The 14649-nt window shown below is 46.8% G+C and overlaps 1 protein-coding gene across 1 annotated transcript in view; it reads left to right on the forward strand.

Annotated features, from left to right (window-relative positions):
* The window catches only part of KIF9 (kinesin family member 9), a 1188236-nt gene that overhangs the window by 1110746 nt on the left and 62841 nt on the right, over positions 1-14649 (forward strand). Inside the window, exon 19 of the mRNA XM_069645790.1 lies at positions 6868-6983. Within this exon, the coding sequence (XP_069501891.1) occupies positions 6868-6983 (116 nt within the window). The remainder of the gene's footprint in view (positions 1-6867; positions 6984-14649) is intronic.

The raw sequence follows: 14649 nt of genomic DNA on the forward strand, positions 1-14649 counted from the left end.
TAACCAAGCACCAGAATGTTCCCAAATTCCCCTCCAAATTCCCCCAACCAGATTTGCTGATTGTTCACATTTATAAAAATACAACAAACTGGTTTCAGGAGTGGATATAGCACCATTAATAATATTTGGACGTTGCATTATTTTATAGCAGATGCCTATCGTTCTGCAGACACTAAATTATACTTGTGCTACATTTACTATGCTGCCACTTTCGACTTTGTGTCACACAACAGACTTTGCGAGAAGTTACCACCATTTTTTATTTTATCAAGCAGATTTATACTCACACCTCAGCTGTGTTTTGGTTGAAACGGAATGGCTTCCCTTCCAGATCCTTCAAATCGAATCATGGTTTGAAGCAGGGGTGCCTTTTGGCGCATGTGCTCTTCAACTTGTATGTTGTGGACATGGAGGACCCTTTAAGTTCTTGCCATAACTTCCCCCCCTAAAATTGGAGCTGAGTTTATTAAATGGATATCGTACGCAGATGATACGAACTTGTTAGACCGTACCCCATTGGGCTTCAGAGATCCTTGGCGCTGTTCATGCATTTGCGATAGAGAATAGTCTGGAACTAAACTTAAAGACGAAGATCATGACTATTGGCAAAAGAGCATGCAGCAAAAGGAATTTCACTTGGAAACTTGGAGAAAGACTGGAGGTGGTTGATACCTATGTATATTTGGGCATGCCAATTTAGAATTGGACAGCATTAACATTCTATGGGAGTGTCTTACTGCAGAAAACGTATAAGAAGTGGCTGTTAATTAAGAACTTTCTGGCTAGGAAAGGCTGCATTCCATTGAAGGCCTCCTTGAAAAATACAATATTATTGTGCTACCTGGGATACTATATGGTCTTGAGGTTTTACCGGAACGGTTTGTGCTCTGGCTAGAAGCAATTGAGGGAAACTGCTCTGTTCACTGCTGGACCTTCAGAGTGCTGTGCCTGTTGAAGCCTTGAGAAGCGAACTTAGGTTGACCTCTTTGTTGGCGCATTGGAAGATTCGGCACTGTACATTTTTTTAAAAAAAATGTATGCTAAGGGGTGTAAGGAAACTTTGTTTGGACTCATTGCTACTAACTTTATTAATAACCTTAACAATCAGGCATAAAGTGAATTAGAGAGTACTGTCTTATTGCATCACGAGGCCATTGGAATTGATCTTACCACTGAGGAAAGTAGTCAGGATTTTTATACAAAGCTCACATTCAAAACTGCAGACTGGGATGGTTCTCAAAATATGTCAAAACTTTCTCTGAAAAAGAGGTATGTGTTGTTTTGTAGACAAACTTTTAACCCCGGCTACCCTTGTAGCTATGATATGATATGATATAAGTCATTTATAACGTGCCTGTACGCAAGTGTTTCTAGACAAGGGAAGGAAGTCAGGGAGGACAAACAAACGATCTTACTAGGCCTTGTGTCATTCAGATCGTGCAAGTGCAACAACACAAGTGCCGGGTGAGGGAAAAGGGTGAAGTGCTAGGGAGAGGAGAGGGGGAAGTGCAATCAGGGCAGTATTGCTCTAAGGACAAGCTGCCAGGGAAGCGTGGCTATGGGTAGGTGCAAGGAGGCAGGTTACTGTAGGGTAACACTTACAGTCTCTAAGTGCGCAGTAAGCCCCGAGGCAGTGCAAGGTAGACTGGCCAAGGAGGAGCCTGGTACCCAGTAAGACTCTTGAGGGTAGCCAGGCAACCAGTCAGCTCAGTAGACAGGGAAGTCAGCATGGGAGAGAGAGAGAAATGCAGAGGCAAAAAGGAAGGTCTTCAGCTGCTTCCGGAACTTAAGGCGGACTGGCTCAAGTTTGATAAGGTCAGGGAAGCCATTCCTGAGGGAGACACCAGCAGAGGAGAGAGATCTACCCCCCACTCTCTGCCTGGAGAAGCGTCTGACCCTCAGACAGTTGGAGGTGGCTGAGCGAAGGGCTCGAGTAGGAAGGTGTTTTGGAAAAAAGAGTTGGATGAAGTGCGGGTTCTGGCACCAGAAAGCCTTGTGGACTATGCAGAGGGTCTTGAACTTGATTCTTGCAGCCACCGGGAGCCAATGGAAGGATTTTCAGGGCTGGAGAGATGCGGTTCCTGGGCTTGAGGCCAAAGTCTTGCAGTCCTGTTCTGGATTAGTTGCAGAGGGATTGAGAGTAGAGGAAGGTAGATTGAGAAAGAGGATGTTGTCCAGCCTAGAGAGAACCAGGGCTCTGGAGACAGTGAGCTTCTGAAGATCTGTGATGTGAGGAGAGAAGGAGAAAGGGGAGTCGAAGATGACACCAAGGTTTTTTGCCTCGGAGGAAGACGAAGGAAGAGGGCCCAAGGAAGGCAGCCTGAGGGAAAGAAGTAAAGCGAGGGCAGGGGTCCTAATGAGAGGGATCTCAGTCTCACTGGTATTAAGGCAGAGATCGTTGGAGGCGCACCAATCTTTAATAGCGGATAGACAGTCAGGAATTACTGATAGAGGAGAGGAGGCTGAGGGGAGCCTGAAAGAGAGCCGAGTGTCATCCGCATAACACTGAAAGTTAGAGGAGAAGGTTGAGATCTGGTGGGCCAGAGGGGACAAGTAGACATTTAAGAGCCAGGGTGAGAGGTTGGAGCCCTGAGGAACACCAGATGAGGAGAGAGTAGTGGTGGAGAGAAAGGACCCAAGTTGGACGTGGGAGGGTCGGTCCAGGAGGAAAGAGGTCAACCACTCCAGGGCCTGATCCGTGATGCCCATGTTCTCACTAAGTCGATTGATCAGGGCGGCATGATTGACCGTGTCAAAAGCAGAGGGAAGGTCAAGAAGGATGAGGACAAAAGGAAGGCTTGAATCAAGATTAGTGAGCAGATCTTCACAGGTGTTCAGGAGAGATGTTTCTGTGCGTCTGGCTGTTCTGATGCCAGACTGGTGGTCATGGGGACAACCAACCGATTCAGTGTGGATAGTAAGCTGGGAGATGGCAAGCTTTTCCAGAAGTTTACCCAGAAAAGGAGTGATAGAGATCTGGTGATAGTTTGCCAGACAGGTAAGATCGGCAGAAGGCTTTTTAAGGAGGGGGAGCACAAGGGAGTGCTTGAGGGAAGATAGGGAAGTTCCAGTGGCAAAAGAGTGATTGCATAAATTGGCCAAGGCTGGAGCGAGGGTGTCAATGTGGTCCTTGTTGGTTCTTGAGGAGCAGGGGAGCACCTGTATTGATGACACTTTCATAGATTGAACTTGTCTAGAAACATCATCAGGTGTAGTCAGAGAGAAAGAGGAGAAAGGAGGAGGAGGAGAGGGAAAGGCGGCCAGAGGGGGACCAGAAGAGATAGAGGGAGAGGCAGAGGAGAGAGAGGACAGGATGTCTTAGGTTTTAGTGATGAAGTGAGAAGCCAGTGCTGTACAGACGGTCTTGGAGGGAACAGGAGAGATGGAGAATGTAGAAGGATTGGCCAGCTCCTTGCAGATTTTAAAGAGTTTGGCTTTGTTGTTAGAGGCCGCAGAGACGCAGGCTTGGATGTTCACTCTCTTCTTGGACAGGACAGAGAGTCTGTATTTCCTTTGGAGCAGGCGGCAGGCCAGTTTGTCAGAGGATGCACCCAATGCCCTCCACTGTGTAGGAGGCGCAGAATAAGTATCGGCAAAAGCATCCACTGAAACACGCTTCATGGGCCGAATAACCGTGAAGGTAGGTGGACGTGCTGGGGTGGGCTTAATCTGGGGGACAGAAAGTTTCAGGTGAGAGGAGAGCAGAAAGTGGTCAGTCCAAGAGAGAGGAATGGTGAGAGCATTAGAGAGGGGGATTTCTGAGGAGATGAGAACATCCAAGGTGTGCCCGGCAGAGTGTGTCGGACCAGAAGGTAGAATGGAAAGAGTGTCGCAGATGTTGCGGAAGAGTCCAGAGGAGGGATTAGAAGCATCAAGGTGGATGTTGAGGTCTCAGAGGAGAAGGTGGGAGGTAGAGGCAAGCAGAGAAGAGGAGAGGTCAGCCCTTTCTGAGAGGAAGAGGGTGACTTGGCCTGTAGATGGTGGCCACAGTCAGAGAGAGGCCAGTAGAGATAGAGAGCCTGCAGACCAGGCATTCAAAGGAGGAGTAGGCCTGCGTAGGAATGACAGAAGCAGGGACCCACTCCGGGAAGAACAGAGCTACTCCACCTCCGGGATGGTTGGTTCTGGGTTTGGAAAGGATCTTGTAGCCATCAGGGAGTAGAGTGTCTAAACCTGTGACAGAGCTGGCCGTGAACCATGTAGCGGTAAGATGAGGATATCCAGGTCAAGTTCTTCGAGGAGGTGGCAGATGTCAGAGGAGTGTTTGATAGCAGAGCAAGAGTTGAGAGTAGCGATATGGAGCAGGTTGCCACATTTGAAAGAGAGGTGGCGGGGTACAGGCTTGTGGTATGCCCAGCAGAAGTGGTAGAGGGGGCAGTGAGTGGGAAGCAGTGGTAGAAGGAGTTGGCATAGTAGCCAGAGAGAAGGAGTGTGCCAGAGAGGCGGCAGAAAAAGGAGTTGGCAGAGAAGCCAGGAGGTGCTGCTAGGAGTAGCAGGAGAAGAAAGGAAGTTGATAGGATGCGGGAGACGCCTGTTGAAAAGGAGGATATTGGGCTGGCCCCTTGACCAAGACAGTGCCATTCAGATAGATGTTAATGACGGTCTTGGAGGGGTGGAAGGAGGCCAAGAGGGCCTCCCACCGAGTGCCACCATTAATGAGAGAGGAGGAGAAAGGAGAGAGAACAGCGACTATATGAGGGATCCATAGGTCTGGTGAGGGAACGACAAAGAGGATGTTGGTGAGAGGCTGTCTGGAGGAAGCACTGATGTAGGTATCAGTGAAATGGGGGCCTGGGTTGGAGACCAGGATGTCCCTCTTGAACTTCTTCCGGCCCGACTTAGTGAGAGGGGTCGGATAGGAGATAGAGTAGCAGTTAGAGAATATGGGAAAGATTGAGAGCATCACAGAGGGTGCAAAGAGGAGGGAAGGGAGAGTGAGGGTGGAGGAGGCACAGCCAACAGCCGAGCACCACAGGACATACCGGGGGAGTGGGAGGGGTTACACAGAAGGAGGAAGACGGGGGCAGTAGGGCAACGCACTACAGGGAGCTGCAGGCGCCATAGAGGGGGATGCCAGCGGGGAGGAGGACAGCGCTGTGCAACACTCAAGAATCGACTTTCCCAAAAGAGGGAAAAGGCATAGTATCCACAAAGACAGAAATGCAAAAACACACCCAGTTTCGACTTTCCTGAAAAGAGGGGAAAAGGCCTAGTTTCACATAGACAGCTATGCAAAAACACACCCAGATTCGACTTTCCTGAAAAGAAGGGAAGAGGCCTGCTTTCACATAGACAACCATGCAAAAACACACCCAGATTCGGCGTTCCTGAAAAGAGGGGAAAAGGCCTAGTTTCACATAGACAGCCATGCAAAAACACACCCAGATTCGACGTTTCTGAAAAGAGGGGGAAAGGCCTAGTTTTCACATAGACAGCCATGCAAAAACACACATCTGCTCGAATTATATGAACCTACACTTTGCTGATACATATTGCATTTGCGTATGAACATTCTTCCCACTTTAGAGTATTTGCACGCATGGCAGGGCATTCCGTGTGAGGAAAGTTTATATGGGCTGTGCAGGGGTGAACTTGAAACTGCACAACATATTTTTACTGGTTGTCCTAGCCTTTTGAGGAACTACGAGAAAAGCTATAGCAAATTTTGTAATTACTTTGGACCAATTTTGGTCCACCATTTACTCATAATTTATAGTTATCACTGCAGAATTATGGCAAGTGGATTTAACTTGCTTTTAATGGTAGCAGTGACTGCCTATTATAATGGCCCATACTGAAAATATGAATACTTATTAAATTATATTTGTGGAGTTATATATTTTAGGAATGTACGCATATTCATATCACTTCTATATGGTATCATGACAAATTTGTATTATTCCCAGGTCTAATTTCTTTCTTTTTTTTTAAAGTTCTTTTTATTGAGTTTACAACATGTAAAACATTTCCCCAACCATTCCCCCCTCCCCTGTCTAATTTATTTTAATGTGAATTCATTTGTTTTTATCTCTTGTCATTTTATATTACTTTCATTATTCGTATTATGTTGATTTGAATAATGTATTGTTTTTCTCATTAGGAGTGTAAAAGGTTGATCAACAAACCAAATGCACTTATTAAATAATAGATATACAAGGGAGCTGTAATATCACCCTAATCCTAATCCAAAAACGGGGATTATAAAAAAAATACCCATGGTTTCAAAGTAAAATATATTTCTACTCACTTAAAAATACCCTGGTCAACAGTGCTCCGTAAGCAGACCCCCTGGCTATTTTACTCTCTAAAATCAAGCCGGTGCTCCTAACGAAGAAACTTTGGTAGTGGTAGGTATGCATGAGTTTGGCCTTCTAGGCCACCTGCTCTACTCGGATGGTTTGTTCACACCAGTGGCATTAGCAGCAACCTCTGGTCTGGTGGGACTATGCTTACTGGTGTGATGACAGTTTACGTGATAAAAATGATTATTTTCATCATTTACGGGAATAACTAGCTACAAAGATTCTTTGTATTACAAGAAAAAAGACTATTTTTTAATAGTAAAACATATGTTCACGTACCTAATAATACACCAGTGGGGACTGTGCACTAGATTGTTACAAATTTTGTCATTTTACTCCTAACTTCCCAAAATAGAGAAGTATAACAATAATCTTGCATCACATTTTTATGGTTTGCGCTGCCTTTCAGAAATGGTATGATCACTTTTTGGCTCTATTTAAAAAACTATTTCTTCTCATTGTTCAAAATTATTGATTAAAATATTACATTTTTGAAATTTTATCTTGACTCCTGATTTTGATGTCTGATCAGTCTGGATGTTCTGAAGTTCCTTCTTTTTTTCAGAGTTTGATGTCTGGTACACTGAGTCCTTCCTTATCCCTGAGGATGTACAGAACGTCCTGAAGGAAGGTGACCCTATCAGGCCAGGTCTGATTCCAGTAAACAAAATCATATGCATGGTAAGTTACAAAACAGAAGGTTACCATAATGATGGCCCAGGAAAATTATGTGTGGTGTTTGAGGCACGTATTTCTATGTCTGTGTTTAAATACACTGAACCCTATGATTCTTACATAAGACATTTACTTTACTGAGACATGTCGTTTGATTTATGTATGATTTATGTGTATGTGCTACATTAATGGAAATCATTTTCAGGCCATGCCTAACCTACGCTGCATTTTTTAGAAACAGTGTGTTAAGTGGCAGAACTCCCCATCCTTTTGTTTGAGGGGGGCGAGCCCTATGAGATTGGGCTGCTCCAGTTTCAACCAGTGTGCCTCCCAACGGGTGGATGGAGCATGATCCCAAAGGCTTGCCATGCCCGCTAAAACCCAACAGGGACAGCCCTGGTTTTACCTCCCAACTGGGAGCATTGCTTTAAGACCTCTTCAGCCCAGGAAAAAATTGAGGTTCATTTTCCATTGAGCCGTAACGTGATTGCAAGGCATAAAAGCTTTGATATTGATATTGATATTTTATTTCTATCGCGCTCGTACACAAGTGTTTCAGAGCGCCAAGGCAAGGGAGGGGAACAGGGGAGAACAAAACATTGATCTTACTAGTCCCAGTGACATTGAGAATGCGCAAGTGCATGGGAGAGGGGGAGGGGAAAAGTGCATGGAAGGGGGGAGAAGTGGAGAGTGCAGAGCAGCGGAGAAACAGATAAATAATAATACATAAATAATAAAGGCAACAAACAGTGGTAGTGCGGCCAGCAATTAGCAAGTGCTAGCTTTAAGGCAGCAGACAGAGTAGGTCTGATAAGTGCAGGAAGAAAAAGGGGGGGACTGTATGGGTACAGATACAGACCCCAGTGCAAGGGGTGGCCCAGAGGCAGTGCGGGAGGGTGTCAGGGTGAGCAGGTACCTGGGCCCAGAGGACAGAGGGTGGCCATGTGCACGGTGCCAAGACAGAACAGATCAGCAGCGGAGAGGGGGAGCGTAGGCAGAAGCAAAGAGGAAGGTCTTGAGGTGCTTCCGGAACCGGAGATGGTTCTCCTCAAGTTTTAGAGTGGCAGGGAGGCTGTTCCAGAGAGAGGCCCATGCCAAAGACAGAGATCTACCCCCAGCTTGTTTCTTTGAAAAACGACTGACCCTGAGGGAGTTAGAGGTAGAGGAACGAAGAACTCGAGAGGGGAGGTATTTGCAGAGGGATAGCTGAAGGTATTTTGGACCCAGGCCCCAGGAAGCTTTGTGGACAATGCAGAGGGTTTTGAATTTAATCCTTGCATCCACTGGGAGCCAATGGAGATATTTCAGAGCTGGAGAGATACGATCCCAGGGCTTGAGGCCAAGGACAAGTCTCTCAGTCCTGGTCTGGATTAGTTGCAGAGGGCGGAGAGTAGAGGCTGGTAGGTTTAGAAAGAGGCTGTTGCAATAGTTCAACCTAGAGAGAACCAGAGCTTTGGAGACCATGAGCTTCTGGGGGAAGGAGAGGAAAGGCAGAGTACCTCTGAGGAGGTGCAGTAGGACGTTTGACTTTTTAGAGACATCGGAGATGGGGGCGGAGGACGAAAGTGTGGAGTCAAAGATGACCCAGAGGTTCTTAGCCTCGCAGGTGGGGGTAGTAGGAGGGCCAATGGAGGCTGGTCAGAGAGTGAGGGGAAAGGATGGTGAAGGTGTGCCGATGAGGACTTTAACGCCTTGCAATAATGCCACGGCTCATTTTTAATCATTTGTATGGCGGAGCAGACGGATGGAATGCAACTTGCGTATCCGCTGCTCCTTTCCTGTCCGCCATACAAATGCTGTAGCATCTGCGCTGGCATGGATTTTCATGCCGGCGCAAATACTGGAGATCCCTATGAAGTCTGCCTATTTTATGCACCAGCATAAAGAGGGCGGGGCATCCATTGTACCCACTCCCTGCCATGCAAACATGCCTGGCAGTGTTTACAATTACAAGCATGTTGGAGAGGGTTTAATTTTAATTGGGAACACTGCTTACCATGCGCGCATGGTAAGCAGTGTTCCCAGTTGAAATGGAACCATGTCAGGGAGGTTTACATTTAATTTGTGAGCGCCGCCTGACATGCGAGCATGGCAAGCGGCGCTCACAAAGAAAAGTACGCACTGCCTGGCATGCCAGCAGGCCAGGCAGCGTTTACTCACTTTGCACTGTAGAGTGCAATCGGGAGCCATTTATGTTAGTGTCAAATTACTAATTTGTAGAACATTTGTCCCTTTGTGGAATGAAACATAAGATTAAAACAAAGTGTTCCATGTCCATTCGTGAAACCACATAATTTACAAGAAGTAATAGGAACATGTCCCAGACGTACCCACACAAGAGAAGAAGGATGCAGCGCGGATGCCAGCTGCGCAGTCAAACACTGATGCTGTAGCAGTACACTCCATAAGCCTGGGAGGATGCAGGACACCATGGAGCTACAGCGAACAATCTAAGATGGCATCGACGTTGTGCAGCAGCTATAAAGCCACAGACCCACCAGGTGAAAGCAATCCTGCAATTAACCAATGCAGAGAAGCTGATAGTTACCCATTTAAGAGGCAAATCAGGGGAGCCAGGGAAAAGTATATGAACGTAAAAGTAAATTACAGCAAATTTGATATGGAAGGTTGAACAAGCAAGGCCTTATTCCTTGCAAGATAATAGACAGCATACCATTGTGACCCTCACACCCAGCAAACCCGTTTGGCCACCACAATTCACCTCCCCTTGCACCACCCCAGAGGCTCGACCCTAGTTGTTCTACAACCCTTTTCGTGACTATTCCCGCTTCCCAGAAACAACAAACTCCTTTGTTGCGCTCATGAAGTCCATCGTCTATTTCCAGCACCTGCCAATCATCACGTGGCTTTATCCATTGTTTCACCTCGAACTGGTGATCGACTTCCATTCACGTTCTCCTCTGGCAAGTGGTGTAGTCAGATCCACTGTCGCTTGAAGCATATCCTCTTCAGAAGAAGGTCCCATAGTTAGGACTGGATATAACCGATGCAGTCCAGAGATAGTAATTGAGTTGCCATCACCCTCAGCCCTATGCATCTAAAAAATGCAGAGCCTAGCACTTCCTATGGTGCATTCACTGCCACTGACTTCAAACAAGCACTAACAAGTGCCAATCAGTCTAAGGGATAACCCTAACCAAAGTCTACCACACTCAGGTTCATAATGAGTGAACATGATGAAGGCATAATAAAATAGAGGGTACCATAAACGTAATAGAAGTCCTTCCCATTTTGTTCATCTTTCCCTCCTCGCCAGAGAATAACACTGTTTATCACTAAAACTAACAAGGAGGGTGTCATTTCTGACAGGCCCCCCCTTTTGTGTTTTTTGCCCAACTATAACTACACTTTCTCACCCTATCCGTTCCACATAATTAACCTGTTTTTCCTTTGCACAGGGAATTCTTTTCTCACCCTCTCCTATGTTTCTACTGTTGGTCTTTTGCACAAGAAATCTTCTAAAATCTATAGTGTTTAAATTAATGTTTTTAACATTGCAATAAGGACAGAAATTGCTATAGGTTCCTTTAGTCTTTAGTCACTGCTTAAGCACATGCTTCAGTTATTTAGTGCACTTTCAGGATAGTAAATGGCGAGTAGGCATCAGGGTCCGAGCGAAGGGGAGGTCAGCTTGGAGGGCACTGTGACAATCACTACAGATCCATTTCTACAGCAACGTTTATGACAACGGGACACTATTAGACACAGTGGTGGCAATGTAAAGTTCAGATATGTTTTGGTAAACTGCACAAAGAGCATCTCCTAGTGTACACAGAGTGACTGGGAGATTAACACTCTCAAAAGCATTCTTTTCCTCATACACTGCCTCAATTACCTGTAAACTCTTGCTAATATCAGTCACCTTTCTAATTTCCGATTCAATCTTCTGTGATGAATCACAGGATTCAGTCACTTCTCCGCACGGGGGAACCTTTCCCTGTGAGGCTAGGGAGGTGAGCCTGCTATGCGAAACCTTCCGTAGGGGTAGAGGCAAGCAGGACTTCACCGGGAGAGACTCCCCCCTTGAGGACAAGCACTCCCGTTTCAAAGAGGAAATCCCTACGTTACTCACCCACAACCCTCCTCCAATAATTTCCAACCAAAGGAGACATGAAGAACAAATTGATGTTTGCTACTGTGGTGTAGACATCTTAAATCCATGTGAGAAGGAAAATGAATATGATACTGAGAAGAAGAGTGTCCGACTAATGCAGAGTACTCCGACAGCAGAGAAAAAGAACTTTGATGCTCTGCTGTGCGAAGGCCCGGCCAGGCGTCAAAAATGAAGGAGGAGAAATCCTGTTAGAGAGAGAGAAGCCTGGGAGATTTGAATCAGCTGTCCAAGGAGACCTGAACCAGACCTGGACATGAAGCTTCCAAATGTGGAAGCAAGCTCATGAGTGAAGGCGACACGCGAGAAGCCTGACATGAGAAGAGTTGAGGGTAGGACACCTCAGGTAGATTATTGAGTCCTAGGTGATGGCGCAACCGAGAGTCGCTGCACTGCCAAGTCCAATAACGATGCTGAGACCATAGACCCGTTCACGGCACAAAGCGAGCAGAGAGTAAGAGTGAGAGAAGCAGAGAAGGCAGAAGCCAACCTGATGAATCGAACCAAGAATCCCATCCTGATCGCAGGCCCAGTGACACTAACCCCAACTGAGAGAGGTAACAGTGAAAGCGGGAGACTCAGGAGGGATTTGGAATATAACAAGTATAATAATCATATTCGTCCCAGTTGGGACCTCAACTTAATATTCTCTAAGGAGAGTGGGAAGCCATATAAGGACATTCATACTAATGAGAGAACAGTAAAGAGCCGAGAGAATCATTACGGACACCTTTATACTCGTCCCAGTAAAGCCAAAGAGGTGGGTGGAAGTGAGAATCATTATTGGTACTGTGACAAATCTTTAGATGCCATCCCTTCTCCCATAAGGGGGACCTTCCCATGGAGCCAGGGCAGTGCGGCCACAGTCCAATGGTACATCGTGGAAGGATCACATGGGGAGGGAAACCCCTTATGAGATGAACATGGTATCCACCCACCCCTTTACAACCTCCCTCGCCCTCTTACTATGCAAGGTTACCTAGTCCCACATACCTCCATCTGCATGTGTACGGTGGACCATTCCACCTTGCTGCCTTATACAGAGACAAAGAAGGGTAAGTACTACCCATGTGAATCCTCTAACAAAACTGTGACGAAGAAGAATGCCAATAACCCAGTAGAGAACAACAATAATTTTACTGAGCTGAAGAAGCGTGGAGTGCTGAAGAGCACCCCGCAGAGTCAACAGGACTGTACTAGTCAATGTGGACAATGTATTAGTATCTCTCATATGAAAAGGGAAGACGGACCAAGTAAGTGGCCAAGCCCTCCTAGGTGGAACAGCCAGAAGCCGAGCAAGACGGGAAGAACATCATACTGGGACGCTGAGCCGGTACCAGGACGCTCAGAAGCTGATCCAGAGTGGCAAGGCCACTTGCCAAGCTGGCGGAGTGTGGACTCTGGAGTCCCTGCGGCATGGAAAGAGCGTGGAGCGAGAACCCCGCCTCCCAGCGAAACAGGGATGTTGCGGAGCAGCCAGACACAACGAGAAGTGCCTGAAAGTTGGAAGAAGTCCCTGCTTAACCACAGACGCTCAGGAGAGGTCAGAACCCATGCAGACCAAGTCAGAAGGTACTCTGGTTACCTAACGGCCAAAGGAGAGCTAAGAAGAAGGTGGCAAGTCGAAAGGCCTGGGGAAAGCGGAAAAAGGAGGGTCTGGGACCCAGAAAGCAGTATAAGCTACAACTCAGTGACTGAAGTGATAGATAGTGCCTGGTAGGATAGTGAAGCAGGCCTATCGTGCGAACAGGAGGGAAAGGGAAGAAACCACATGAATACTTTGCAGGATAGTGAACCAGGTATTTCAAGAAGCAAGAGAAGCACCATCCCTCTTCTTCGTCTCAGTACCTGGTAAAGGAGAGAACCAGGACTGTCAACCTGGCGTCTGGGACCCAGCAGCCTAAGAAAACCTGAGAAGGAAGCCAGGGGAGAGGGAGTCATTTTCTCCTGCCATTGAGAAGCAAAGGAACAGGGTAAAGGGAGTCAGTTCTCCCTGGTGTTGTTAGACACTAAGAAGGAAGCCAGGGAAAAGGGAGTTGTTCCTCCTGGCATTAGGAAGCAAAGAAAAATGGAGAAGGGAGTTATTCCCTCTGGTTCTGTGTGACATTGAGACAGGGGAAGGAAGTGTGACGAATCTGAGGATGTCGTCCCTTCTCAACTAGGGGGTGACCTTTCCCATAGGCCCAGGGTGGTGTGTCCTGTGATAAACCCAATGGAGTCATCAGGGATTCCCCAGAAGTGACCTCCTCCCATGTGGTCAGGGGACGTCAGCCGATACCTGATCCTGACCCTGGGTGTGGCTATATGAGGGAGGATCACATGGGATGGGACAACTACCGCAGAGGTGTCAAGACTTCATTCGGCGAGACCCAGTATTTCCCCTTACCCAAGACCTTTTTCCAGGAGGAAGCCCCTCTAATACTCAAAATCTTTTGCCATGAGGAAGACCCTCTAAGGCCCAAAATCTTAATGGTATATTGTCGGATATTGGTTTCCCCTTTTAGAGGAAATAAAGAAACACCTTCTTCTTCTTTGTATGGTCAAATCCCCACCTATTACCTAAACACACAAATCCCCAACACAACACTTTCTGCTTCTGAGGTACCTTTATGTAAAATCACTAAGAAGAACTGTTTAAACACTATGGGCCCGATTCATGGAATATTTGCCTGGTTCAAAGTGAATTTGCACTGCTGAAAAGTGTCTTTGCACTTCCGACACAAACCCTGATTCATGGAACCGTGCAAAGGGTATTTTTGCAGTGCAAAGTCCGGGCGAAATCAGTGCATAGTTATTTTTGTAGTACAAAAGGACATGACTTTGCCGGACTTTGCATGGCAAAAATACACTTTCCATGAATCAGGGGTTGTGTCGGCAGTGCAAAGTCACTTTTCAGTAGTGCAAAGTCATTTTGAACCGGGCAAATATTTCATGAATCGGGCCCCATGTGTCCAATGACACCCATGGATTCCAACTCCCAGAATCACCCAAATACTGAGACGAGGAGATTGAAGGAGTTTCTACAAGGCATCAAGAGCTCGAAGTACAACATACAGTCTAGTTGTTTTTCCGAATTGCCTGTGTGCAGGCATTTAAAGATGGCAACCGCATTACTGAGTGTGGCAGTGCAAGAGAATATGTCGGCTCCAATGATAAGGCTTTCGAGTGCCGGAGGCACGTACTGTTGTGGCGAGCTGAGTCGTCCGACGAAGCAGAAGGAGAAATGCAGAGCGAGCGCAGGAAGTGCTGTGGAGACGCCGGGAGCCGCAAGAGCGATCCTGGGTGCTCGACAGCTCGAAAAAGTGGGATTCTCCAGACCAGGACCTGAAGGGAAGCAGGCGTGCGACCGGAGAGCCGCCAGGGAAGCCAGAAGGATGTCTGCAGCACTCCCGTTCCGATGAAGAACTCCCTTAAAACCATCTCAAGAATAACTCTGGGAATATTTACTATGGAGACATGTGTGAAGGAGAAACCAGTATTTGCTACTGTCAACCAGAAACAAAACTTTTTCTTTAAACAAAATAGCCCATTCAACTGGGA

The sequence above is a fragment of the Ambystoma mexicanum genome, chromosome 2p (assembly GCF_040938575.1).
Source record: "Ambystoma mexicanum isolate Mex_15411 chromosome 2p, UKY_AmexF1_1, whole genome shotgun sequence".
Taxonomy (NCBI): Eukaryota; Metazoa; Chordata; class Amphibia; order Caudata; family Ambystomatidae; genus Ambystoma; species Ambystoma mexicanum.